Below are 26,137 nucleotides of genomic sequence, written 5' to 3'. Positions count from 1 at the left end.
TTGTTTTCCGATATCTCCTATCGTTCATGAGTTATTTTCAGTTTTGTGTTTTTCGCTAGTTACATCTGGTGGCCACCGAGTCAAAGTGACGCTGTGGCATCGGGCGGCACAGAGCACCTATGTACGCACCCATGTGGCCACGCCGCGTGACTGGTGCTGTGGCATCTTGCGTCACAAAGCACACAGAGCCAAGCGGTGGGAACAAAATAAAGAGCACAGACAAAGCTAAGCCACGGCAACAACAACAAAATTACATTTTTAAAGCCCAGATTCCTCCCACTGAGTCCTTCCAGATGAGTATAGATAAAGATGAAATGTCTGACTGTGTGAATCTACATTCCATATTGGATCCTTTGGTTGCAAGCGAAACTGCAAGATGTACAGTTAGTATGAAATAAACTATTAACCACACTATTATTTCAAATTAGCATTATTTCAAATGCTTCCAATGTTGCATGTGCAGGAGCCTGGTATCACAAGGAAGTATTTAAGAGCTAGCAAATGTTTTCTGCAAAGCAGTTTTACAGTTTGATTCCAAATGGTAAAGCTGTGCAAAAATTTAATTTAGTATTTTCCAGTTGAGTGCAAGATGTAGTAATCAGATTTAAGTATAGGCACTGTTATCTGGATATCCTGCTATCAGTCAAAGACTAAATAACTATTTCTAAGATAGAGGTACTTAGGTTTTAACCATCATAAGCTGCCATAGGAGACATCTGATAGCAATGGATCTGGCCTTGCATGTTTCGGATGCATTTAGTCTTCAGTATCATGATTTGCTCAAGCTGTGCCACATAGTCCTTGAAATCCTGCAAGAAATACAAATCATGGTTTGATAGATTCCTTAAAAAATATCCTTACATGTGATAAAGTGCCTTTCATATCAGGAGGATGTCAAAGCGTATTACATTAAAGGACTTTCATGTGTATTAACTGTATTTTGTGTAGACAAATAAAGCAGACAATTTGGAATGTTCTGCAAACAGCCACCAAGTAAATGACCAATTTGGGAGATTGTTGGACTGTAGGACACTGGGAGAAACTCTTCTCTTTTTCAATAGAATCATGGAATCTCTAACGTCAATCTGAACAGACAGACAGGACCTTGGTTTAATGTCTTATCTGAATGAGAGCACCTCTGCAACCTAGATTATATAAATTCAAAATCCATTGCTAGTTATCCACAAAACACTGACATATCATTTCAATGTCTTCTTAGTCTAAATAAGTGTTTCCTCAGCAAACACTGTTTATATTTACCCAAAGTGATGTATAAGTACTTAGTTCTAAAATAAACTAATATTTGGACTCGTACTTAATTTGACATTAAATGCAATAACTTGATCAATGGTACAATATCCTAAGGAAACGTACCACCTCTTTCTATCAAAATTCTTGAGGCTAACAACTTGCATTTATATAGCGCCCCTCATGCCGGACGGATCACCAGCAAATGAAATTCAATACAGACAAATACAAGGTGCCACATAATAATAATAATCCTTGCATTTGATACAGCGCCTTTCACGTCTTCAAGACGTCTCAAAGCTCTTCACAGAATATACTATAAAGTGAATTGACCGTATATTTGTGGGAGAAATGTGGTAACCAATTGCGCACAACAGTGTCCCTCAAATAGGCGTGGATTGAAGTGACCAAATTATTACAATTAAAAGGTGCTACATATAGCAAGTAGATACAAGACGCACATGTACTTATTGATGGGAATAGAACTCACTAAAGGGAAAGTTTAAAGAGCCGTGGGGAGTGGGGGGGTCAGATGACACATGCTCACCAAGTCAAAATAGTGTGAGTCAGCATTAAAGAGAAGGTAAGCGATATTGTCAAGCCAGTAGTGCTCGGCTGCCCAGAAGGCATGCTCAGACTGTACAGTGCTTTAGTCAGGCTGCATCTAGAATACAACATTTAGTTGTTAGTGCAACATAAAGAGCTGCACAAGAGAGCATTAAGGATGATCCCATGTTGCATGGTCTAGCTATAAGGAATGAACAGATAATCTATAGTTCGTCAGACTTGAAACGAGATGTCTCAAGGCAGACCTTATTGAGGTGTATACAATGCTAAATGGGATAGCGAAAGTAAACCCAGAAAAATATTTTTCAATAAAGTGGACAAGAGGGCAATTCAAGGACAATTTAAGAACAAACACGAGGAACCACTTGTTTACATAGAAGATTGTCAACAGCCGAAACCAGTTAGTTACCAGGAAGGGCTGACATTAGGACACTGGGCCTTAGATAAGAAGCAGCAAACAGCTCAGTATTTTTATGCGACAATGATAACGTGGGTGTTATTAGAACAGTGAGATAAAATGAGGTGAAGAGCCCATTCTGCAATTATCTGTATTTCTACTGTGAGCTGAAAGACTGTTTGTTTGTAGGTTTTACCCTCAGTTTAAAGTAAACATTCCTCTGTGTTCAGAAACTGTCTTGTTGGAATTATTTAAAAATCTTACCGATATGTTTAGTTTCTTCAGCAAATCTTCCTCCTTTTCAAAAAGAGCCAACATTTCTTCCAACTGCTCACAGTGAGCTTGGACAATATGTTTTCTGGGGGGCAAAAACAAAACATTTTGTAATTGCTGCTTTCTGCAGTTGAAATAAATGTGTAAATATCAGTTCTCATGTGGAGCTGTGATACACTAACTGCTATAAAGCAATAAAAACAACAAAATTACACTTATAGAGCGCCTTTCACGTCGGGAGGACGTCCCAAAGCGCTCCCAAAGAGACAATTCCGCAGCCCCAACATGTAGACAATGATGATAAAATTCATTCTTAATTTGGAAGCTAGTTTTCCAGGTCTCTTTAACAAATAAAAGCTACAAATTAGGAATACATTTAAGAGTTTTCTGAAATTGTGCACAATCTAGTTTGAAGACTTAAGGCTAACATGAGGAATGTCAGGCCTCAGAAAGTAGCAACAAGTACCATTGTGATCTGAAAACCTTTAAAGAAAATGTTTTGTTAAAACTTGTACAGTTGAAAGACTCTTATTGTTGGTTTTAATTTTCATCTTTAAAAAAATGTTTAAACACATTTGTAGGAAACCCTGGAATTTCTTTTGAATGTTTCCTAACCTTCAGGTCTTGTTTTCAGAGTCTCCTATGAGACAAGATTGTGAAGATTGGTCACCTTTATGGCACTGCCACAAGGTTTGAGATACAGTGATAAAAAAATACAGTGCGAAGGGAGTCCATTTGGCCAATCACACTTCATCTCATCTGGGCAACCTCCTCCATTGCAGTAGCTATATACAGAAGTCTCCCTGTACTTTCTCGGTTGCAGAACCTCATTTAATGGGTTGTTTTAAGAATACATTTGGCAATTTAGCATTTAGGGAGACAAATGAATAGTTTTGAAGACTAGAAAATAAATACATAATGAGAGGTCCTCTTTCGTTCTGAAGCTCTAATACAGGCCTTTTCTATGGTGCATTCAGCACAGCTTGCTGGAGCTGCAATGAATTGCACCTGGAGGAGCAGTACCCAGATGGGATTCCTCTGCAGGGTTAGTTCCTGCTCTCAATTGTCTTGACTAACAAGATATACTGAGTAGAAGCCATTTACTGTGTTCCCAACACAGTAAATACTCTTTCGCGCCACCAAAGGGCCAAATGTAGTGCTGTAGAGAGACCAGAGAGCAGGCTATTCACACAGTGTGAGAAGATGGGGTTAAAATACAGCACAAATTTATTAGGAAAAGATATGATTACAAAAGCTGGCAGTATTTGTTTTCCTCTGCACCCTAACCCAGTTAGGCTTGAGCTTGATTTTGAACTCGTATGGGCCACAGGCTGACACTCCAATGTAGTGCTGGGTGCTCTGCATTGCTGGAGGTGCAGTCCTTCAGATGAGACATTAAACCAAGGTCTCGTCTATCTGTTCTGGTGGACATTAAAGACTCCATGGCTCTATTCCTATTGTTTTGACTGAAATTTCCCAAATAAAATTGATTATTCACTTCATGGCTTTTGTGGGACATTTCTGTGAGCAAATTGGCTGCTTAGTTTGCCTACAAAATACAAAACACATTACAACAACAAAATTACATTTGTATAGTGACTTTCACTTTGAGAAGATGTCCTAAAGCGCTGGACAGACAAAAGTTACGGACCCGAGCTGGGGGAAGGTGGAGGGCGCGCGGGGGGGAAGCAGGGAGATTGAAAGCATGGTCAAAGAGGAGGGTCCTGAGGTGGATCTTGAAGGTGGCGAGGGAGGGGATGAGACGGAGGGACTGCGGATGGAGTTTCAGAGGGCGGAGACAGAGTGGCGGAAGACCCGCCGGCCAATAGTGGGGCGAGCAAGGCGGGGGATGTGAAGCAGGCCGGAGCCCGCTGAGAGGAGGGAGTGAACAGGGTGGTAGGGGGTTAGGAGGTCGGAGAGGTAGGGGGAGCAAGACCATGAAGAGCTTTGAAGGAGAAGACCAGTACCTTGAACTATATCCTCTGTGTGATGGAAAGCCAGAGGAGATGAGTAAGGATGGAGGTGATAGGGTCGCGTAGCCTAATCCGGGAGAGGACACGGGCTGCAGAGTTCTGGATGATCTGCAGCCTGTGGAGGGAGGAGTTGGGGAGGCCGACAAGCAATGAGTTTGCATAGTCGAGCCTCAATGTAATGAAAGCGTGTATGAGGGTTTCGAGGGCCTGCAGTGTGAGACAGTGTCGGAACTGGGCGATGTGGCGGAAGTGGGGGAAGGCAGAGCGGGTCAAGGAGCAGATGTGGGGTAGAAAGGATAGTTGAGGGTCAAACAAGACCCCAAGGTTCCAGACTGACTTAGCAAGGTCGGTGGAGTGTGCAACCATGGATGGTGACGCCGTCAGTGCTTGAGGTGAGGAGGCGCTGACGGGAGCCAATCAGGAGAGTCTCGGTCTTGTTCACGTTCAACTGAAGAAAGTTAGCTCTCTTCCATGACGATGTCTGACAGACATTCTGTCACCACAGTAGTGGTCCTGGAGTCAAGGGTGGAGGCAGAGAGGTAGAGTTGGGTGTCATCCGCATACACGTGGAAGTTGACTCCATGCGGATGATGTCACCAAGAGGGAGCATATAGATGTTGAAGAGGAGGGGACCAAGGACAGAGCCCTGAGGAATGCCGCATAAGACGGTCCGAGGGCTAGAGGAGAAACCATTTGAGGAGATGAAGTGCAGGCGGTGTGAGAGGTACGATTTCAACCAGTCAAGGACAACGCCATGGAGGCTGAGATGAGTAGCTTACATCTATTCCTACATTCATAGTGTATCTCATACATGAGGGGAGGGAATAGGAGGGAGCGAGGAGGGGGTAGAGAGTCGAGAGGGGAGCTGAAGGCTCGGTCAAAGAGAAAGGTCTTGAGACCGGCCTTGAAGGAGGAAAGGGAGGAAGCAAGACGAAGGCACTGGGGGATGGAGTTCCAGAGCCTCGGGGCTGAGAGGCTGAAGGCCCGGCCACCGATGGTAGGGTGGTTGGGGCGGGGGACGTGGAGCAGACCGGAGCCAGAGGAAAGGAGGGTACGGGCAGGTAAGTAGGGGGATAGTAGGTCGGAGAGAGCGAGGCCGTGAATGGCCTTGTAGGTGAGGATGAGGATCTTGAATTCGATCCTCTGGGGGATGGGGAGCCAGTGGAGGCGAGCGAGGGTGGGAGTGATGTGGTCGCGAAGCCTGGTGCGGGACAGTACACGAGCTGCAGAGTTCTGAATGACCTGCAGCTTGTGGAGGGAGGGCCGGGAAGGCCGGCGAGGAGAGAGTTCCCATAGTCCAGCCTTGAGGTGATAAAGGCGTGGACCAGAGTTTCAGCAGCGTGAGGGGTGAGGTAGTGCCGTAATCTGGCGATGTTTCGGAGGTGATGGAAGGCGGTGCCAGTTGTGGCGGCGGATATGAGGAAGAAAGAACAGCTCAGGGTCGAACAGAACCACGAGGTTCCTGACCGGCTTTGAGAGGTGGAGAGTGCAGCCTTGGATGCTGATGCTGTCAGCGCCTGAGGTGCGGAGGCGCTAACGTGAGCCAATCAGGAGGGCCTCAGTTTTGCGCACGTTGAGCTGAAGAAAGTTGTCTCTCATCCAGGACTCGATGTCGGACAGGCAGCTGTCAGGACATTTTAGTTGAACAGCAAGTGGAATATCAGCTCAACACCTGGTCAAATGTCATGTTACTAGAAGATTGATCGCACCCATTACTTTGTTCTTGCAACAGTCACAAGGTCCTCTTATTACCAGAGTTTGCCAGACATAATGTTCTGGAAGTGGAAGGCAAGAGAGATTTACTTTGTTATTTATTTTATTATTGATTTTCAATCCTCAGTTTTTATTAGTTTCTTAGATGACTCACACCTCTTTATACTGACATTGTGTCTCTGCTGAGATAAAGACCTCTGTACATGTGTGAACCAAACTTTCAAGGATAACAGTAATGACATAACATGTAGGAGCAGGAGTAGGCCATTCGACCCTTCGAGCCTGCCCCGCCATTCAATCATGGCTGATCTTCTAATCTAACTCCAGCTAATAACCTGGTAATCACACCACTGAAATGGTACAGACCTTATGATATTATGGGAACTTGTAAGAATATATATTTATACTTATATAGACATGGTAACACATATTGTAAGCACTCCAAGACACCACCTCGCGTGAAAGGTGTTAAATATATAAAAGTTGTTATTGTTGTTAGTAACACAGCTTTAGAAGAAAATTCAATCTAAGAATTTATTTTCATACTTACTGTTGTTCTCCTAGTGCCTCCATTTGGTTGGTAAATAACTCGCTCTGATGTTTTAACTGATCACCGTCCATCTGATGACACACTACATTTTGACTAGTTCCTTCTCTGCTTTTATTGGGCATTGCGGAACACTTGTTAAAAAGACTGGAATCTTTCTCTGCACAAACCAGGCTAAACGGAACAGTATTCCAAAGTAAATTTTCTTTACATGTGCTAAGCAATTCCTTACTATTAGACTCGCACTGAGGTTGAAATCCATTTGCTTTGGACTCCTTATGGAGCTCTTCAGATTCGATTGGAAGTAGAACATTGCTTTTTCCTGCCGTGTCTATTGATTCTTGTAGCCGTTGAAAATCAACATTCTTAATTTTTTCCTTTCTTCTGCTGTCGGCTCTAGTCGGAGTGGAAGGAATATCTTGCATCTTTAACCAGTTAAGACATGGGCTGGTAGGGCTTTCTACTTCGCCAGGTGATGAAACTATATCATACGGGAGCTCTAAAGTGATTTCAGTTTCTTCAGTGTCAGCATCATAAAGTCCACTTACAAAGCATTTTGTGTCTTGGTTACAATGGTTACATTCAGTTTGCTCACTGGTATCTTCAGAGAGCTGACTCCCACAAGATAAGACAACAAGTGATTCTTTATAACTGAAAGCCTGTGCTGGTGGATGTTGAAGACTTGCACCTCGATTGCCTGTCTTTGATGGCGAGTTCACTGTTGAATTCTTGAGATCTTTACAGGGAGTCTCTGCACAGTTAATGCTTGAACATTGGCTACTTCCATCGTGTAGAGAGGATGTCTCCCTTTTAAGCTCACCATTCAAAAGAAGATTTTGAAAGCAATTTGATCTTTCCTTGTGGTGAAATTTGTCTGAAGAAGTTTTTGGATCTTCAAGAAGATAATCTTGTGATGTAATTGCCCAGTTTCTAAGACAAAATTGTGTTGACGCCTCATCTTTCTCAAGAAGGCCACCTGCTAAAACCATTTCAGAAATAAACTGGTCATCTGAAACCATCATTCTTTCAATACCATCAAAGGACAATTTTGATAGTGGCCTCATAGAAATGTCACTGGAAACATTTACTGAATCTTCAGGAATGCAGTCAATGGATGAAATTGTGTTATTAATAACTGTGAGCAATGGCTGAGCTCCCTTCTGCCTTTTTATTGATGACTGCAAATTGAAATGGGAGTCTGTACTTTCTTGGGTTTGAAGCAAAACTTTGTTTTCAGTACAGTGGTTCCTGAGATGTTGTGAAACACCATCATAGGCAGCTTGGTGCCCACTTGAACAAAGTTCTGTGTTTTTATCTCGTGTAATATTTTCAGGATCAGTTGAGAAATTACCCAGCCTCTCTTGTCCACTGACAGTATTCTCTTCTGCATTTAGTTTCTCTGGTATGGTATTATCTCCTGAAGAATGAGATGCTATGCAGTCTTCAGTTCTACACTCTGAGCTATTTCCCTTGCTGTCTTCTTCCCTCTGATTATCATCTTTGTAAAACAAAAGCTCTCGACTGTTCTTTCTTTCTCTCACTTCTCCCTTTGCTACTTGCACAGTTTGGCTTTGACAGTCAGGGAACCAATCACGACTATTATTACCTTCACCCTGATCATATGACCTTTGGACTTCAGATGGCGTTGAGGAAACATGGCTAACATTTTCCTTGTACATTCCAATTTTAGGTTGGTTATACTGCAGATAAAGCTCTTTCAGGGGTTGATAAGGAAGCTTCTGCTGCAGCAGTAGTGGTTGCTGAAGCTGCTGAAGTTGCTGATGATAAAGATATAGGTGTCTTTCCCGTTCCTTTTGCAGTAGCTGCATGTCCACTATTGACTCTGAACGATTACCATGCAAGTGAAGCCCATTTTCCAAACATTGAGCAGCACTTTCTTTACAAATAGAATCACTTTTGTTCGTCTGATCAGTAAAGCAAATTCTACTTCTTGAAACAATTTCTTTTTGAATGGGATAAACCGCTTGGATCTTCTGATTTTTAGATTGTTTTTCCTGAACCTGAGATTTTTTATGTTCATATTTCATTCTCCCTCCAATGTGAGAGGCTTCAGTTTGGAAATCATGAAGTAAACTTTTAATAACACTGATCTTGTCGTTTGAACGCCCACCGTTCTTTTTGACACCAAAGCATCCCGTTTTAAACATTCCCTTAATGGGTGTAGTGTGACCAAGCCAGATTTCCTTTGGGATTTCCTGGGAAACGTGGTTTTTATCTGCCCCTTTCGGCGTGGAACTGAGAGGAACGTTGGATGGATGAAAAACAGAAGGAGTTGACTTCGGTTTCTTTGCACTTTGAGCTACACAGTGGGAAGGCGGAAATCCCAGTTTCACCTTTTGCAGTGCAGTTTTTTCTCCCCAGCTTTTGGAAGGCGTTTCTTTGGTACGTTTTGGAGAAGGGCTTCGAACTATTCCTGTATAATTTGTGCTGGAGGTTCGGACAGCTCGTTTCAATTCCTTTACCCTGAAAATGTTAATAGTCAAATTAAATGAAATACAGACTCGTGCTAATTCACAGAGAGGTAAAAATAATCAAGAAATCAGAGGTTCAAAGTATCTCTCAGTTTTGTTCTTATTGTCTTAGAATTAAGGATTGTCCAGAATTTTAGAAAATTCTGAAATCCACTCCGATTTTGGACAAATTAAAATTGGATTTAAGTATTTTCCACAAGACTTCACAATCTAAAATTTGAAGATCGTGCTCTTACTGCTAAAAAGCATGAGAAATTTCTAGTCTCTGATATTTCTGAAACCCTTTGTAAGATTGAAAGGTCATTAAATTATTTTGTAGAAAAAACACATTGTTTAGTTAAGATTTATTTTAATGTCTTTTTAAAAGCATTTACATATTTTTCTTCTTCTTCTATTACAACTGAGTGTCCGCAATATTCACCGGATAGGGCGGGCAGGTTCTGTGATGCAAGATGCCACCTTACGCGTTATCCAATGATTTTTATATGGTAAGTACTTCAGAGAATTTCTAGAATGTGACTAGTTACGTGTTTAGTGGAGTGACAAGTAAAATGGAGTCCCTGAGGCCAGGATATTGACGGCATAGCGAATTAAGTATAGTGACAAGTTAACCAGGGTTGATTTATCCAAAGTTTACTCTACCATATAATTCCTCCCGCCATTATCTTCATTTCTGAGTTGTTCTGGTTCAAGAAGATCCAAATTGCCACTCACCTGTCTGCGTAGCGCAGTGTGTTCAGTGTGTGTTCCGTGGCTACGTGGCTAGGTGATATGTTAGCTATCATGCAAGTCTTAGAATTCCCAATAAATGAGTCTTTCAGTACCTTAAAAGATAAAGATAAGACCACTTAAAAGATAATCAAAAAATGTAGTTTCTTTTTAACAATGCAACTGTACCCTAACATACCTTGATAAGAATTACAAGAGAAAGGAAAGGTGGAATAGTGGAGAATTTATTGGTCAATCATTATTAAAATCACTTTTTAAAACCACATTTTTCCCCTTTCATTACTGAAGGCACTGATATGCTGGAGGGTGAATCCTCACATTTCAGCGCTTTGGGACGTCCTCCTGACGTGAAAGGCGCTCTATAAATGTAATTTTGTTGTTGTTGTTGTATCATTAGAATGAGAAATACCATCATATAAAATCCAGCTATCTTTAGATCCCATAATCTAAAATCAATTAAAAATCATTAATCATCATGTTTTTAAATTTTCTTTAAATTGAAGAAACTTGATTCCTATTGTTAAACACAATGTGTTTATAACATTTAATATAGTTTTCAACTATAAAATTGTCTGGTTTCTGGGTCATGGATGTCATTTCCTACACTACACACTATGTGCAGGCAGTGCTGCTAACATCACTTCCTTGGACTTGAAGGACCAGGTATTTTGTAGTTGAAAAGATGACTAAAAATCATTGAAAAAAATAAAAAGTAAAACAATTATTAATGTTATCCACCAAAAATTAATAACAACGAGCAGATCTAGAGTGACCCTTGCTAGAAAGACATTGCTTAGAATTGTGATCCCCAACAAGATATTACTGAGTAACAATGGTCTAGGACATCATAGATCCTTGGGGAGTTGATTTATTTCTAAAGAAGATATTGTTATTTTCAAACAACAACAGCAGCTTGCACTTATATAGCTCCCTCCACTCCGTGCGGCATCTCACAGTGCTTAACAATGGTGGAGCCCAAGGCTAAGCCAGGGGGAGGGGAAGGTGACCATAGGCACGGTCGAAAAGGAAGGTCTTCAGGTGCGACCTGAAGATGGGGAAGGAGGGGTTGAGGTGAAGGGGTTGAAGGAGGGAGTTCCAAAGTTTCGGGGCATAGTGGCTGAAGGCACGGCCACCGATGGTGAAGCGGAGGATTCGGGGGATGCAGAGGAGGCCGGACCCAGTAGAGCGGAGGCAGCGGGTACTGCTGTGGGGAGAGAGGAGGTTAGAGAGATAGGGGGGTGCCAAGGAATGGAGGGATTTAAATAATAGTGAGGATCTTGAAGTTGATCTGCTCTGTGACAAGGAGCCAGTGGAGTTTGGCAAGGACTGGAGTAATCGGGTAGGATGTTTGGTGCGGGTGAGAATGCGAGCGGCAGAGTTTTGATTGAACTGGATGTTGTGAATAGTGGAGGAGGGGAGACTGGCGAGGAGGGCGCTAGAGTAGTCCAGCCGAGAGGTGACAAAGGCATGGACAAGGGTTTCGGCAGCTTTTGGGTTGAGGTATTGTTGGAGACGGGCAATGTAGTGGAGGTGGAACTGGATGTGGGGGAGGAAGGATAACTGGGGAAACTAAAATGGGAAGAGAAAACGGAAGAAAACTTTTCGCTCACTAATTATGCAGCTACGCAAGAAAAATATTTACCAGAGTAAGTTTGCTTTGCCTAAAGGGCGTGTGAGCGTGCTCCTGGTCCAGAGCTCGAATGCACTCTTTAAGCTAAAATGGAAGAGAAATGACTGCAGTTTACTTTGGGAACGCAATAACAAGCAGTAGAGCACAGTTCATTCAAAAGGTCAAAAATTTCTTTCTCAAGTAATTTTCACCATTCCTCATTTTGTTTAGGCAGTTAGGTATGCGGTTGGACTAACACAACTTCTATGTTCTGCCAATTTTTCTGGCTTTTTTTCCTTTAACTAGGGTATGGTTTCGCAGGTACTTCCAGGATCTCCTCCGAGTGACTATTAATCAAAGATGAGATTTGACTGTGAATGTCAGTGGAGTATTTGTCCATAGGGGCAGTCAATCCTGTGCTCACCCAACATCCATAAACACGCATCTTTGAGCAGGAGTCTCTGGACAATGATCAGGGATAAGAAATCCCGGCAGTACTCTAAAGTAAGCACTTAGGCAAACTGACTGATGATGCCATATTTGAGGTTAGTTAAGTCAGCACCGTCTAAGCTTTGAAAGTTGCATGTGCTGAGAAAGCTGCTTATAGGAACCAGACTGTGAGTTGGTAATCAAAATCCTATGTGCGTAACAGGATTTTTTTTGCTGGTTTTGGTGCTCCATATACATCTCTGAATCAGAGCACATTGCAGATAAATGAACATGCGAATAATCAGCAAGCAAATAACCAGCGTTCCATTCTATTGGAGACCACCAAGAAGACCCTGCAGATTGTTACAAGCTTGATAACCCACCATTTAAAAATCTTTTTAAAGAAAAAATGACATCAGTAACAGTTTGCACCACCAGCACTGCTGTTTAGTTTTTTTTAAAAAATGCATTATGTAAGCTTTACTAAAAGGACAAATAGGGAGGGAAACAAGCTTACAGCTAGGAGACTCTGATTTATTTCTGCTCCTTCTATTTTTGTTTGTTTGTCAGAATCTCTGGCATCAGCAGCTCTCTCGCTCCCCGCGAGATCAACGAAAGAAATCCTAGGGACCAAATCAAGGTGATATGCATTCAGACACGAGTATTAGCAAAAACGTGTTTCCAATTTACTGCAAAGGCAAAACAAATTCTAGAAATATGCTTTGACCACTAATAACATACTTGTATGATTTGCAGACTGGCATCATTATATACACAAGATTATATAGTTGAGAAGCAAGTGCCATCACAATATTGGACTTTCAATGTTCTTGTCATTAAGCATTTTTTACGCTTTAGAGAGATCAGTTGATACAAGAGGCAACAATGAGAATTTTCACACAAACAGATCACAAATCAGAGATAAAGTAGCGTATTTGTCACCCACCATTTAATTTATATTCAAACCGTTTTGAACTTTTGTACTAATGAAATAACAAAAATCAGTATTTCATAACCTATTTTCCGAGTTTTAAAATGCTGATTGCCTTTGCCTTTAAATTTATTTAGATACGTAATTATCTTCTTTATCTTTTATAGACAAAATTAAATCCAGGTCCTATTTATAAAGTATGCGCAGTGAGGGAAAAATTCAGGAGTGGAATCTGCTTATTACTTATACTTCAATGATGAATCTAAGTCTAAAATCGGGTCTCGGTCATCAATATAAAGAGACTAACCAATTGCCTTACAAAGGATACCATTATGCTTTAACAATATGGTAACTATGAGAACCAAGATTATAGACTGTGTTTAATGAGTCACTAAAAAGTGAATGCTGTAACACTGGAACTCCAGTGTTTGTTTGTGACATTAGCTTTGCCTTTTTGTAGGGCTTCAATCCAGCACTTTTTATTCTGCTGTCAATGTCCCCACTCTTCCTCGCTAGCTTTCCTACTGTTGTGCATTTTTAAATACACCTCTGTTGTAACCTCCATGCCCAGGAGTATGCAGCACAGTTATTGAAAATGTAGTACTGTATAAAAGAACTAATTTAACATACAAATCTGTGGCCCAAATCATTCTCATGGTCTTAACCCTCAAGACCATTATCTTAACATTTAAAATCATGCAAAATTTTGTAAAATTCTTAAGTCAGAATTAATTAGAAAGATTTTGTATAATTTTGTATAATTCATAAATTAATATATTATTTACAATCCAAATTTACATTTATATAGTGGCTTTCACACCAGTAGAGTACTAAACAATCCAGGGTTTCCACCCAAGCTAGCAGTGGGCGGAGGGGAGGGAAGGATGGCTAGAAGCACAGTGAAAGAGGAAGGTCTTAGGACAAAATGCGAACTTTCAAGGAGGCATGGGAATGTGTAATTTGAAGGGGCTGTAAAACTTAAGAAGTTTGTAAAATTTTGCACAATCTTAAATCAATGGTGATAAGGCTGAAACAATGTGGTATTTCAGGCCTCTTATCCCTTGAAAAAGCTATGACATGGGTTTAAGAGGTGGATTACTTTGCTACATTGCCATTTCTGTATTGGGGAGATCAAGAAAAAGTTAGGGTAGTACACACGGTCAAAAAACAGGGTTCAGATTGTTTGAGCTTTGATTCCCCCACCAACCATTTGATCCTACAACAGCCTTCTATCCTCCTACACCACCTCTCCTCTCAGCTCAACCTTCACACACCCGCCCTTGCCTGGCTTGAATCCTAGCTCTCCCACCATCTCCACTTTGTCGCCACTAACCCCTTCTCCTCCAGTCTTCGCAACGTCACGTGTGGTGTTCCTCAGGGCTCTGTCCTTGGCCCTCTCTTTTTCAATATCTATATGCTCCCTCTTGGTGACACCATCCGCAGACATGGGGTCAACTTCCACATGTATGCAGATGACACCCAACTCTACCTCTCTGCCTCCACCCTCGATTCCAGGACTACTGCTGTCCTCACAGACTGTCTGTCAGACATCAAGTCCTGCATGAGAGCTAACTTTCCACAGTTGAACATCAGCAAGACCGAGGCTCTTCTGATTGGCTCGGGTCAGCACCTCTGCACCTCAGGCAACAGCAGCATCAGCATCCATGGACGCACACTCCACCTCACCAAACCAGTCAGGAACCTAGGCATCTTGTTCAATCCTCAGCTGTCCTTTCTTCCCCCACATCCATGCCATGACCTGCTCTGCCTTCCCCCACCTCCGCAACATCGCTCGACTCTGCCACTGCCTCACCCCTCAGTCTGCTGAAACCCTCATACATGCCTTCATTACATCCAGGCTCAACTATGCCAATGCCCTGCTTGTCGGCCTCCCCGACTCCTGCCTCCGTAGGCTGCAGATCATCCAGAACTCTGCAGCCCATGTCCTCTCCTGCAACAGGCTCCACGAGACTATCACTCCCATCCTTGCCCAAGTCCACTGGCTTCCCATCACACAGAGGATACAGTCCAAGATCCTGGTCCTCACTTTCAAAACCCTCCATGGTCTTGCTCCCCCTACCTCTGCAACTCCTTAACCTCCTACCAACTTGCCCGCTCCCTCCGCTCAACGGGCTCCGGCCTGCTTCACATCCCCAGTTTCACCCGCCCCACCAGTGGCGGGTGAGCCTTCAGCCACTCTGCCCCCACTCTCTGGAACTCCATCCCACAGTCCCACTGCCTCGCCCCCTCCTTTGCCTCCTTCAAGACCCATCTCAAGACCCTTCCTTTCAACCTTAGGCCACCCTCCTTCCTCCCCTGCCCTCCATCCTCCCCGATCCCGACCCCCAGCTCGCATCTGAAGCCCTGGTTGTCAAGACTTCCTCCCGACATGAAAGGCGCTATATAAATGTAATTTTGTGGTTGAGTAGACAAACCTACAACTGTTATTTAGCTATTTACTCATTACCTCTCTGGAAGAAAATGTTACAAAATGATTTGTACCCTCTGGTAAGAAACTCTCACCTTCCAACAACAAAATCACCTGGGTCTTTCAGCTGGACCTGAATGACAGCATGTGAGCGTGAGGAATCTGTATTCACCCCAGAAGCACCTGTGCTCCGTCCCTTACTCCCCCGAGAAATCACCTGATAAAGGAGATCACAAAAAGTCAAGAGCTAAGAACAAATCGATTTTACACTTTCAATTCAACGATCAAAGATTGCTCTATTTTTGCTAAAACTCTGAAAAGTATATAACATATTCCTTGTAATAATTTATACAAATAAATAAACCTGCACAATGCCATCAATTGATCTTGGGGTTGAAAAATTATATAGAATAAAACAGACAAAGGGGTAATTAGTACGTGCAATATTTATCGGATAAGTATTTGAAAAGAAATGTTAAAAAGTACATAGTTCCAGTAAAAGAGCTGCCACCAGCAAGGCTCAGTGGGTAAAATAACCTCTTTCTGTGCTGTAATTTCTATGATTCTCTGGTCTGAGTCAGTGAACGTTTAACATTGCTATTGTGATGCTGATTGACTTTGACCAGTAATCTGAAGCTGGTTGTGATCATATTCTTAGTTTCCATCAACTTTGGGTCTCTTCAGAAGCCCAAATTGGAGTTAATATATTTAAACCATCAAATATGGATATTTAATCAAGCATTATACTGTCTCAAACAGTGACATGTTAAAACGAAGCAAAAGAACTGAATACTGATCAGTCTAAGCGTATAATAAAAGTCAATATCTTGCTAAGTGTACCCCGACAAAAGAGGAATTATAGGCAACACTGCTTCTCGACTGCACATTCAACAATCAGGCTTGCCTTCACTTTCTAGCCCAGAATTAATATTTTTCTCATTGTGTTTCCTGGTCTCAGGAGGTCAACAGATAATATAGAACTATAGAAATTTACAGCACAGAAGGCGGCCATGTTCAATATAATTAATAGTTCTATCTCATCTACCAAACCAATATTATAATGCAGAAATTTGTGGATAGTCCGGCAATTTCCAGTCGATAATTAAGGAATGGAATTCACTTAGGAATATCACAATTTTGGCCGCATAAAATTGAGACAATTAAATGTATAACTAAAACACGTCATGAGTAACGTTTCTCTAAATTACCTCTAACAAGGATTCCACTCCATCCACCTTAATTTCACGCAGTTCCACGATTTGCACTACATGGTTGCCATCTTCCCTGGCAAACAGCCTATTTACAAAAAATGTGGAAAATGTAGCAAAAATACATGACTTCAGTTGTACAGTACTCAGTTTCTAAATAAATGTAAAACAGCACCAAATTAGAACACCATCATAAGTAGTGTACATTAGTTCTGAATTCCATTATGAATGCTGAATTTGGGAGATCTTTAAACAATAATGCTTGCATTTGATGTAGCGCCTATAACATCAAAATGTGGAGCCCTGTAGCTTAGCGGTTAGAGAACTCGCCTCGGAAGTGAGAGGATCCAGGTTCCATTCCCAGGCAGGGCAAAACATTGGGCAAGTTTCCTTACTCCACACGCCTCTATTTACCCAGCAGTAAGTAGGAACCCGGCTGTTAGTCGATTGACGGATCACTTTTCCGGGGCTAACAATAGCTTCAAAAAATAAAATAAATAAAAATGTGGTCACTCAATCCATGACTGTTTGTGCGATACTGCTGTGTGCAATTGGCTGCCGAGTTTCGCCCACAAAATATACAGTCTTGAGACATCTTGAAGACATGATAAGGCACTTTATGAAATACATGGATTATTATTATTATGTCTCAAAGTGCTTCATGGGTAATTGCTGTTAGGTGCACTGTATCTGTAGGCACACATAACAACAACAAAATTACTATCAACTTGTGCAAAAACAGCCCTGACATGAATGACCAAAGTTCCTGGGGGATTTGTTAGCGAGGAGACCAGAGAAACATGTACTGAACTATGCATTAAGTCCTTGACCACATTATCCCTTTAGTTCTGCATCACTCAACCAGTGATATCAAACTGTAGCGATTTCACTGACATGTTTGCCTACAAGGTATACAGTCACTCAACTTAACGTATATTCTATGAAGCACTTTGAGATGCCCTCCCATGAAAGACGCTATATCAAATGTAAGGATTATTATTACAATATTATATTATTGGAGAAAAATTAGTCATTCACTTCATGGTTGTTTGTGAGACATTGCTGTGCATATTTTGGCTGTCGTGTTAGCCCACAAGATACAGAGTCAGTAAAATCCTTCGAAATGCTTTGTGACGTCCTCTCAACTGAAAGGCACTACATCAAATTAAAGTATTATTATTAATTATTATTATGTGTATCGAAGCTACTGCTGTTTTTCCTTCTGAAAACAGGTATATTTTTGGTAAAGCAAATCCCACCTGAGCACTAAAAGAAAGACAACCTGGAAAATCTTTTTATATTTTAAAGATAATTTTGCATTATAAAAAATGTGAAATGCTTTAGTACCTAAACAACTGTTCATTCTTGCATTTTGTTTAATATTTCTAACATTGAAAATTAAGCCAGAAACATCAATGTATTTAAGAGGAAACCTGACGCACACATAAGGTGGAAGGTAATAGAGGTGTACAAGAGAGAATAGGATACTCATGTGGTGTATAAACACTGGCATTGACTAATTGGACCTGAAGCCTGTGACAATCTACGTATGTAACTCTACGTAATATTGTTGTGTAAATAAATATTTTCATTTTTGCTCCAATATGCACTTTTGCACTCTCATACCTTTTTCGACCGTTGAGCAAGTCATAGAGTTGGCCACAGTACATTTCATAGAAGCTTATCCAGATGAAAAGACGTGACCCTGGTTTGGACGTCTTCAGCTCCTTGAAGAGATCCTTAGCAGCAAGTGCGTAAAGCCCAGGATTTTGAGAAGTCCCAATCATGGTGTGAGTTTTTCCAGCTCCTGTCTGTCCGTATGCAAAACAAGTTGCCTTCCCACTAGATGTCAAAATTAGGGAGAAACAAAAAAATAAAGTAGAAACTTTCTTCTTCAAATGTCCGAAGCAAATGTACACAAGAATTGTACCCACTATTACCAATGACAATTTCAAACCTAAAACACATTTGCCCAACCCCATAAAAACTAAAACCTCATTCCAACATGGTTTAAATATTTGAGCCGTAGAAGTTTGTGAATAATTACTTCACCACAGGACAAAAATCTTCCAAGAGTGAAACAAATAATTAATTGAAGCACAGAGGAGTGTAATTCAATGTGATAATTATCCCAGAGATATTATCGCATCATCAGAATGTTTGCTCCCGATTATAGAGGAGTAGAAGGCAATAACCCTGAGAAAATAGTTGAGCCCAAAGACAACTATAGATCAAGATATTCAGTGGTTATTCATAGAGTGATGGTTTCAATCAATGATGATAACATCAAATATTAGATTTTCACAGCATGGCCTATAAGCTGTTTCCGAACATGCAGGCAATGCCTAAACATACAATAGTGGATTTTGGAATCTTCATATATCTCAAGGATCATGTGGAGAAGGCTGACTGCTGTAAATAACCACCTGCCATTTTAAGTATTTTACTTTGAAATGTGCGTACACCAATCAATCAAGAATCTATTCCTGTCCCAGCCATTTTTTTGTCCCACCTTACATTCCCAAAACATGTCCAAAGCTATTTAACATTTGATGAGTCAGACGCTGTGTTTCCCTACTGTTTTTTATTTTGATGCCAATTGAAAATGGCATCACAATCATTTCAAGAAGAAGATATTTGAACCACACGCAAACCATAAATTGAATTTTAAAGACAAATGGTAAATTCCTGTAGAAGTTATGCATGTAGGGGGCCGGGGAAGATCAACAAGTTCCATTCAAAAGAGACCATGAAATAAAAAGGTAAACACACCCAGAATTTTAAAGCAATTAACAATAACGATGATAAAACAAAGCAACATACCCATTAAACACATGCTGGATGAGGGGATAAGTAGTTTTCAAATACACGTCATAATTGGTGCAAGTCTCCTCAAACACTTCATCAAAATAAAAAACATGCTGAAAATGAATCATATAATCATTTAAATCAAAGCATATCTCAAATTTGAAATGTCTGTGGGCATGGGATGGTCAAACAATTTTGAATTGAAACTTAAAATTAATGTAAGAGACTGAGTTTCCTGTAAATGAAACTCATTTGCCATTTACTCCTAGTTAACATAAGGCTATATATACTCCTTACATTTAGTATTTACTTCTAGTTAAGCTCCACTTTCAAAGTCTGCAATTAGTGGCAAAAAATCCTTTTCATTCTTGGGAGCTGTTAAATGCAATAAAATTACAGCTCAAGTAACCAGATATTGGGGTCCAATTCACACTATTTCTTAATGGAATTCCTGAACAAGTTACACAAATAAGGACTCGTTCTGGTAGCTGTAAGCTTGACACGTTTGACCCGCTGTGTTAAAAAGCGTTTCTCTAAAACAAATCTATCATCTTACTTGTTGAATATACTGTGTAGGTCAACAGCTTCCTTTCTTTCATGAATAAGGACAGATTTTCTCTCTTCCACCATTGCAATATCTACTTCTCCCCGTCTCTCCTCTTGAGCTCCCAGTGGCCGCTTTCTAACACAGACCCGGATTTTCTCTGTGTCAGTCCAAACTTGGTCTTTCCCCGGGTACCTAGAAATAAATGTATAGGATATGAAAGATGCAAATAAACTACAGATCCTGCAAACAATTCCAAAACTGTGCTCTGTGTGGTCAGGTGTTTAGTACAGACACCGAGTTTTACTCACAAATGGAAACACAGGAATGAAGAGCGTTGGAAAAACAACAAAATTACATTTATATAGTGCCTTTCACGTCGGGAGAACGTCCCAAGGCGCTGGACAGACAGAGTTTCGGACCCGAGCTGGACATCGGGATCGTGGAGGGTGGAAGGGGAAAGCAGGGCGATCAAAAGCACGGTTGAAGAAGAGAGTCTTGAGATGGGTCTTGAAAGAGGCAAGGGAGGGGGCAAGGCAGAGGGACTGCAGGATGGAGTTCCAGAGTGTAGGGCAGTGTGGCGGAAGGCCCACCCGGCAAAAATGGGAAGAGCGAGGCGGGTGATGCGAAGCAGGCATGGATTGAGTGACCAAAATATTATTTTTTTGGGGTATTATTATTCCACGAAAAGCAATCCGCCAATCAACTCACAATTGGGCTCCCAGTTACCGCTAGATAAACAAGAGGTGTGCAGAGTAAGGAAATTTGCCCAACATTTCGCCCTGCCAGTAACAGAACCCAGGTCTCTCTTAGCATAGATCTTGATTAGAACAGACAATTACATTCTAATATGGATAGAGTTCTATAACAATAACTTGGATTTATATAGCGCCCTCCACGCCAGAAGGCGTCTCAGAGCGCTTCACAGTAACGGATCCTGGGGCCGAGTCAGGGGGAGCGGGAGGAAGGTGACCAAAGGCCCGGTAAAAAAGAAAGGTCTTCAGCCGAGATCTGAAAGTGGGAAGAGAGGGGGCGAGGCGAAGGGAGTGAGGAAGGCAGTTCCAGAGCTTCGGGGCGTAGTGGCTGACGGCAAGGCCGCCGATGGTGAAGCAGAGGACTCGGGGGACAAGGAGGAGGCCAGACCCGGTGGAGTGAAGGCAGCAGGCACTGTTGTGAGGAGAGAGGAAGTCAGAGAGGTAGGGGGGTGCAGAGGAGTGGAGGAATTTGAATACAATAATACGGTAATAATCCCTCCAAAAAAAACAATAATAAATTGGTCATTTTCAATCTACGACTGTTTGTGGGACATTGCTGTGCGCAATTGGCTGCCGCGTTCGCCTACAAATATACAGTCAATTCACTTTACAGTGTGTTCTGTGAAGCGATTTGGGACGTCCTCCCGACGTGAAAAGCCCTATATCAAATGCAAGGATTATTATTATTATTACAAGGGTGAGGATCTTGAAGTCGATCCTCTCTGGGATAGGCAGCCAGACTGTGTAATCGGGGAGCGGAATTTGGTGCGGGTGAGAATGCGGGCGGCAGAGTTTTGTATGACCTGGATTTTATGAATGGTAGTGGAGGGGAGACCGGTGAGGAGGGCATTTGAATAGTCCAGCCGAGAGGTGACAAAGACATGGACCAGAGTTTCAGCAGCTTTTGGAGTGAGGTATTGGCGGAGACGGGCGATGCATCGGAGGTGGAAGAAAGCGGTGCTGGTGACGGACTGGATGTGGGGGAGAAAGGATAATTGGGGGTCGAACCTGACACCTAGGTTGCGTACGGGTTCAGAGAGTTTTAGGTGGAGTTCGGGTAGGTGGAGGAGGTGAGAACCGTGTGATTTTAGACGTTGACGAGAGCCAAAGAGTATGGCTTCTGTCTTGTCAACGTTCAGCTGAAGGAAATTCACACTCATCCAGCTCCTGAGGTCTGACATGCAGGCTGACAGACATCAGGGGACTGGGGGTCGCAAAGTGAGGTGGAAAAATAGAGTTGGATGTCGTCCACATACACATGGAAGTGTACCCCATGTCTGCGGATGACATCCCCAAGAGGGAGCATATAGATCAGAAAGAGGAGAGGACCAAGGATGGATCCTTGGGGTACCCCGCAGGTAACCGGGTGAGAGTGGGAGGAAAAGCCGTTTGTGCAGATTATTGCTGGCGGTTGGTGAGGTACGACTCGAACCAGGCGAGTGCGGTCCCACTGAGGTGGATGAGGGAGGAAAGGCGGTGGAGGAGGATGGCGTGATCGACTGTGTCGAAAGCGGCGGAGAGGTCCAGCAGGACAAGGAGGCAGAGGGAGCCCTGGTCACAGATAGAGAGGATGTCATTTGTGACTTTCACAAGCGCAGTCTTTGTACTGTGGGCGGAAACCGGACTGGAGGGGTTCGAAGAGGGAGTGGGAGGAGAGGTGTGCGCAAAGTTGATTGGCAACAACGCGTTCTAGGACTTTTGCGAGGATTATTGCACTCGCCTCGCAAGCGAGAGACCTGGGTTCAATTCCCTGTAGGGCGAAACCTTGTACAAGTTTCCTTACTCCACATGATTGATAATAATCCCTCAAGAAAAGAAAACAATAATAAATTGGTCACTTCAATCCACGACTGTTTGTGGGACACTGCTGTGCGCAATTGGCTGCCGCGTTTTACCCACAAATATACAGTAAATTCACTTTACAGTATATTCTGTGAATCGCTTTGAGACATCTAGAAGACGTGAAAAGCACTATATCAAATGCAAGGATTATTATTGACCGTTTCCCCCCTGCTCGGGTCATGACCCAGCTGTGCAGCGGAGAAAGGGAAATAAGATTAAAACATCTGCTGTGATATAATAATATAGTAAAACAAACTTAATGAATTGAATTTGAATGTTCCTATGTTATTATGCAACGGGTTTGATGAGCTGAATGCTCTGTTTCTGTGATTATGTTCATAATTATATCTGGTGGGATGATTCACTTCCAGGACAGTTTTACCTTATAGGAGTGCTATGGAGTTGCTTATTGTGCATTTGATTTATCACCAGCAAATGTATCGATATTCTTTTTGCCTTTTGCTATAAATAGTGGTCTCTCTCAATTCTAAAAATAAGAAATCAATGTGCAATCTCATCATAAAATGGCTGCAAAAGTACCTGAGAACAGAGTGTGGTAGCCCATAGTTATATCCTGAAACGTGTATGATCTTGTGTAAATTTGGCATTTCAATATCTTCAGAATCCCTGGAGTTGTTGTTAGGCATGAACATCATTGAGCAGCAATCTTCCCCCTCAGGAAACCTTTGTACTTCCTTCACAAAATGTCTGGTGTGCAGTTGGTCCACCGGTGAAGTAGAATCCAATAATGTACAACCAGTGTCCTGATGTCGATTCACACACAATAACTGAGCAGAACGATCCGACTCCAAATCCTGATTTAACTGGTCCCCTTTGTTACTCAAGGAAACAAAGTCCAAGTGCGGTCGAGGACCAGTTTTCTCTCTCTCCACCCACAGGTTAAGTGAGCCTGTCTGGGCTTGTCCACTGCTTGCACTACAGTCATGTTCCTCTTCCTGCACAGCCTTTATGATCTGAATCAGATGGAACAAACGTTTTCGATCATGCATACTGTTTACTCCCAAAATGGAGTAATCATTCATGGAGAGCTTCGCCAGCTCCTGTGTTCTCAGATACCCCATCGCCGTGAAGTGAGTGTAATACCGCTCCAATCCTGCCTCACAAAGGCACTCATAAAGACAGGAGGACATACCTTTGGCTCTGTCACCACTGGAAGAAATAAAAGTTTTCAATTTAATAATAATCGTTGTATTTGATATAGAGTCTTACCACTTCAGAAGGACGTTTAACATAATCCTTTAGTATAACTAGAAGAAAGCTTCAATTACCAAATTCTCTTCAATTACCAAATTCTACCAAATTTTTAGTCAATTGATCCATCAATTGACTAACAACCGGGTTCCTACTTACTGCCAGGTAAACAGAGGTATGTGGAGTAAGGAAACTTGTACAACGTTTCACTCTGTCAGGGAATCGAACCCAGGTCCTCTCATTTGGGAGGCGAGTGCTCTAACCGCTAAGCCTACAGGACTCCACCATGCTTCAGAGTTTCAGTTGTTTTTATCAAGTGACTGTTTTTGTAGGCAAATGCAGGCAACAAAATCATGCAGAAAGCCAAGTGAATGATCATTTTTTTCAAAGAGGATTGGTGACAGGCAGAGGTAAAAATCCCTTCTCTTTTCAAATAGTATCATGGGATCTTTAACATGTTTAACAGCTCCCTCAATTATGCAGTGGAGCGTATACTCTATTCCCCCCTCATACAATACACTCTTGATAACTTGAACTCGATTACTTGATAATACAGCAAACTCCTGATAACATGACTCTGGCACAACTTGTCATTACCACTTAAATCATCATCTGTCAATACTCTGGCCATATTTATTTATGTATTTGGACATAGAATACAAAATTACATTTGTATAGCGCTTTTCACTTCGGGAGGGTGTCCCAAGGCGCTGGACAATCACAGATTTGTATCCGAGCGGGAGGCTGGGGGGTGTTGGGGTAAGGGAGGGTGGAGGGCAGGGAGGGTGGCCGAAGAGAAGAGTCTTGAGACGTGCCTTGAAAGCACGGTCGAAGAGGAGGGTCTTGAGACGTGCCTTGAAGGAGGCAAGGGGGGGAGTGAGGCGAAGGAAATGTGGGATGGAGTTTCGAAGGTTGGGGGCAGAGAGGCTGAAGGCCCGATTGGCGATGGTGGGACAAGCCGGGCGGGGGACACGGAGCAGGCGCCTGTTGAGCAGAAAGGTTGATAAGGGGTTGTTAGTAGGTCGGAGCGGTAGGAAGTGGCAAGGCCACGGAAGGCCTTGAAGGTGAAGACGAGGATTTCGAACTCTATCCTCTATGGGGAGCCGGGCAAGGGTGGGGGTGATGGGGTCACAGAGCCTGGGGTGCCCAAGAGGACACGAGCTGCGGAGTTCTCGATGATCTGCAGTTTTGTAGAGGGAAGATTGCAGTGTATTTCTTTGAAAAAAAAGTACAGTACACTCACATAACTGAACCCCCCCACCACCGCCCCCGAGCTACTACAGTACACCTAATAATAATCCCTCCAAAACAAAAAACAATAATTAAATTGGTCATTTTCAATCCACGACTGTTTGTGGGACATTGCTGTGCGCAATTGGCCGCCGCGTTCGCCCACAAATATACAGTCAATTAACTTTACAGTGTGTTCTGTGAAGCGCTTTGGGACGTCCTCCCGACGTGAAAAGCGCTATATCAAATGCACGTATTATTATTATTATTATTATTACAGTACACAGCCCGTGGTTTTATTTATCGATTGATTGATTTTTAGACACCCACCACACGTTATTTTTGCCTTTTGTTGTGATATATATATATATTTTTTAAAAATACACACATTCTTTACCTTTCAAAAGTGGCATAACACGAGCAGAGTCAGCGGATAGCCACCCGCCCGCTTTTTTTTCTTCGACGAGCGGTGCTCCTGGAACTTTTTTCCCCATTAATAACAATTATTATAACGAGTTGGGAAAGGCACACAGTGGGGGGGGGAGGGGAGAGGGGGGGGGGAGTGGCGGTTGGCGGCAGCGTAACGAGGGCTGAGATTATTGAGTCACTTCACGCGGTATATATATATATATGTATAAAAAGGCTGAAATGCACCTTTTTTTTTGAGGCACGAGGTCCCCCATCAAGTCCCAGCTCTACAGAGCGTGAATGTGGTTGAAAAGGACAGGACTGTAACGGCTGTGAGGAGTCGGGGGAGGGAGGGAGGGAGCGAGCGCTCACCTGTGGGCCTCGCTGTCCCGCGCACTGTGGACGGACGCGGCGCCTCTGGAAACCATGGCAACGCCTCCTCCGAGGCCCCGTCGGTGGGGCGAGGGGTAGCCCGGGCCACTGCCTGAAACTTAATGCCGCGTTTACAGCCCAAAGCCGACCCCAAAAGTAGCCCCAAATGGTGTACAGCACTCCGCCTCCTGTACGGGAAGCAGTTTTAGGGTTTCAGTCCTTTTTTGGGGGGGAAATTAAAAGTTTGCGAAGAAGAGGGAAGCAATTTTTCTTTAAAATGTATGATGATGATTATTATTATAAAAACCCGCCCGTTCCGCCCGGCATTGGCCGAAGAGCGCGCGCGCGCCGAAAGCCCGCGCCCGAACGCACCAATCACAGCGAGGCACAGCCGCACGTGACACACGCTCTCTCCTCCTCCC

General features: G+C 42.6%; 1 protein-coding gene across 1 annotated transcript; it reads right to left on the bottom strand.

Moving 5' to 3' along the window:
• Nucleotides 1-338: 338 nt before the first annotated feature.
• On the bottom strand, nucleotides 339-25,381 carry LOC103180985 (kinesin-like protein KIF24). The gene is made up of 13 exons (XM_042335666.1): nucleotides 25,333-25,381; nucleotides 23,034-23,663; nucleotides 19,935-20,091; nucleotides 19,368-19,504; nucleotides 18,171-18,386; nucleotides 16,545-16,632; nucleotides 15,432-15,553; nucleotides 12,495-12,600; nucleotides 11,582-11,653; nucleotides 9,925-10,034; nucleotides 6,722-9,202; nucleotides 2,477-2,570; nucleotides 339-809 (listed from the first exon to the last, which is right to left on the bottom strand). The coding sequence occupies exons 2-13, from the start codon at nucleotides 23,642-23,644 to the stop codon at nucleotides 687-689; spliced, it is 4,317 nt and encodes a 1,438-aa protein (XP_042191600.1). The 5' UTR covers nucleotides 23,645-23,663; nucleotides 25,333-25,381; the 3' UTR covers nucleotides 339-686.
• Nucleotides 25,382-26,137: the final 756 nt, after the last annotated feature.

The sequence above is a fragment of the Callorhinchus milii genome, unplaced genomic scaffold (genome assembly GCF_018977255.1).
Source record: "Callorhinchus milii isolate IMCB2004 unplaced genomic scaffold, IMCB_Cmil_1.0 Scaffold1, whole genome shotgun sequence".
NCBI lineage: Eukaryota > Metazoa > Chordata > Chondrichthyes > Chimaeriformes > Callorhinchidae > Callorhinchus > Callorhinchus milii.
Note: the sequence above shows the minus strand (reverse complement) of the source record. Positions and strands in the feature narration are given on the sequence as shown.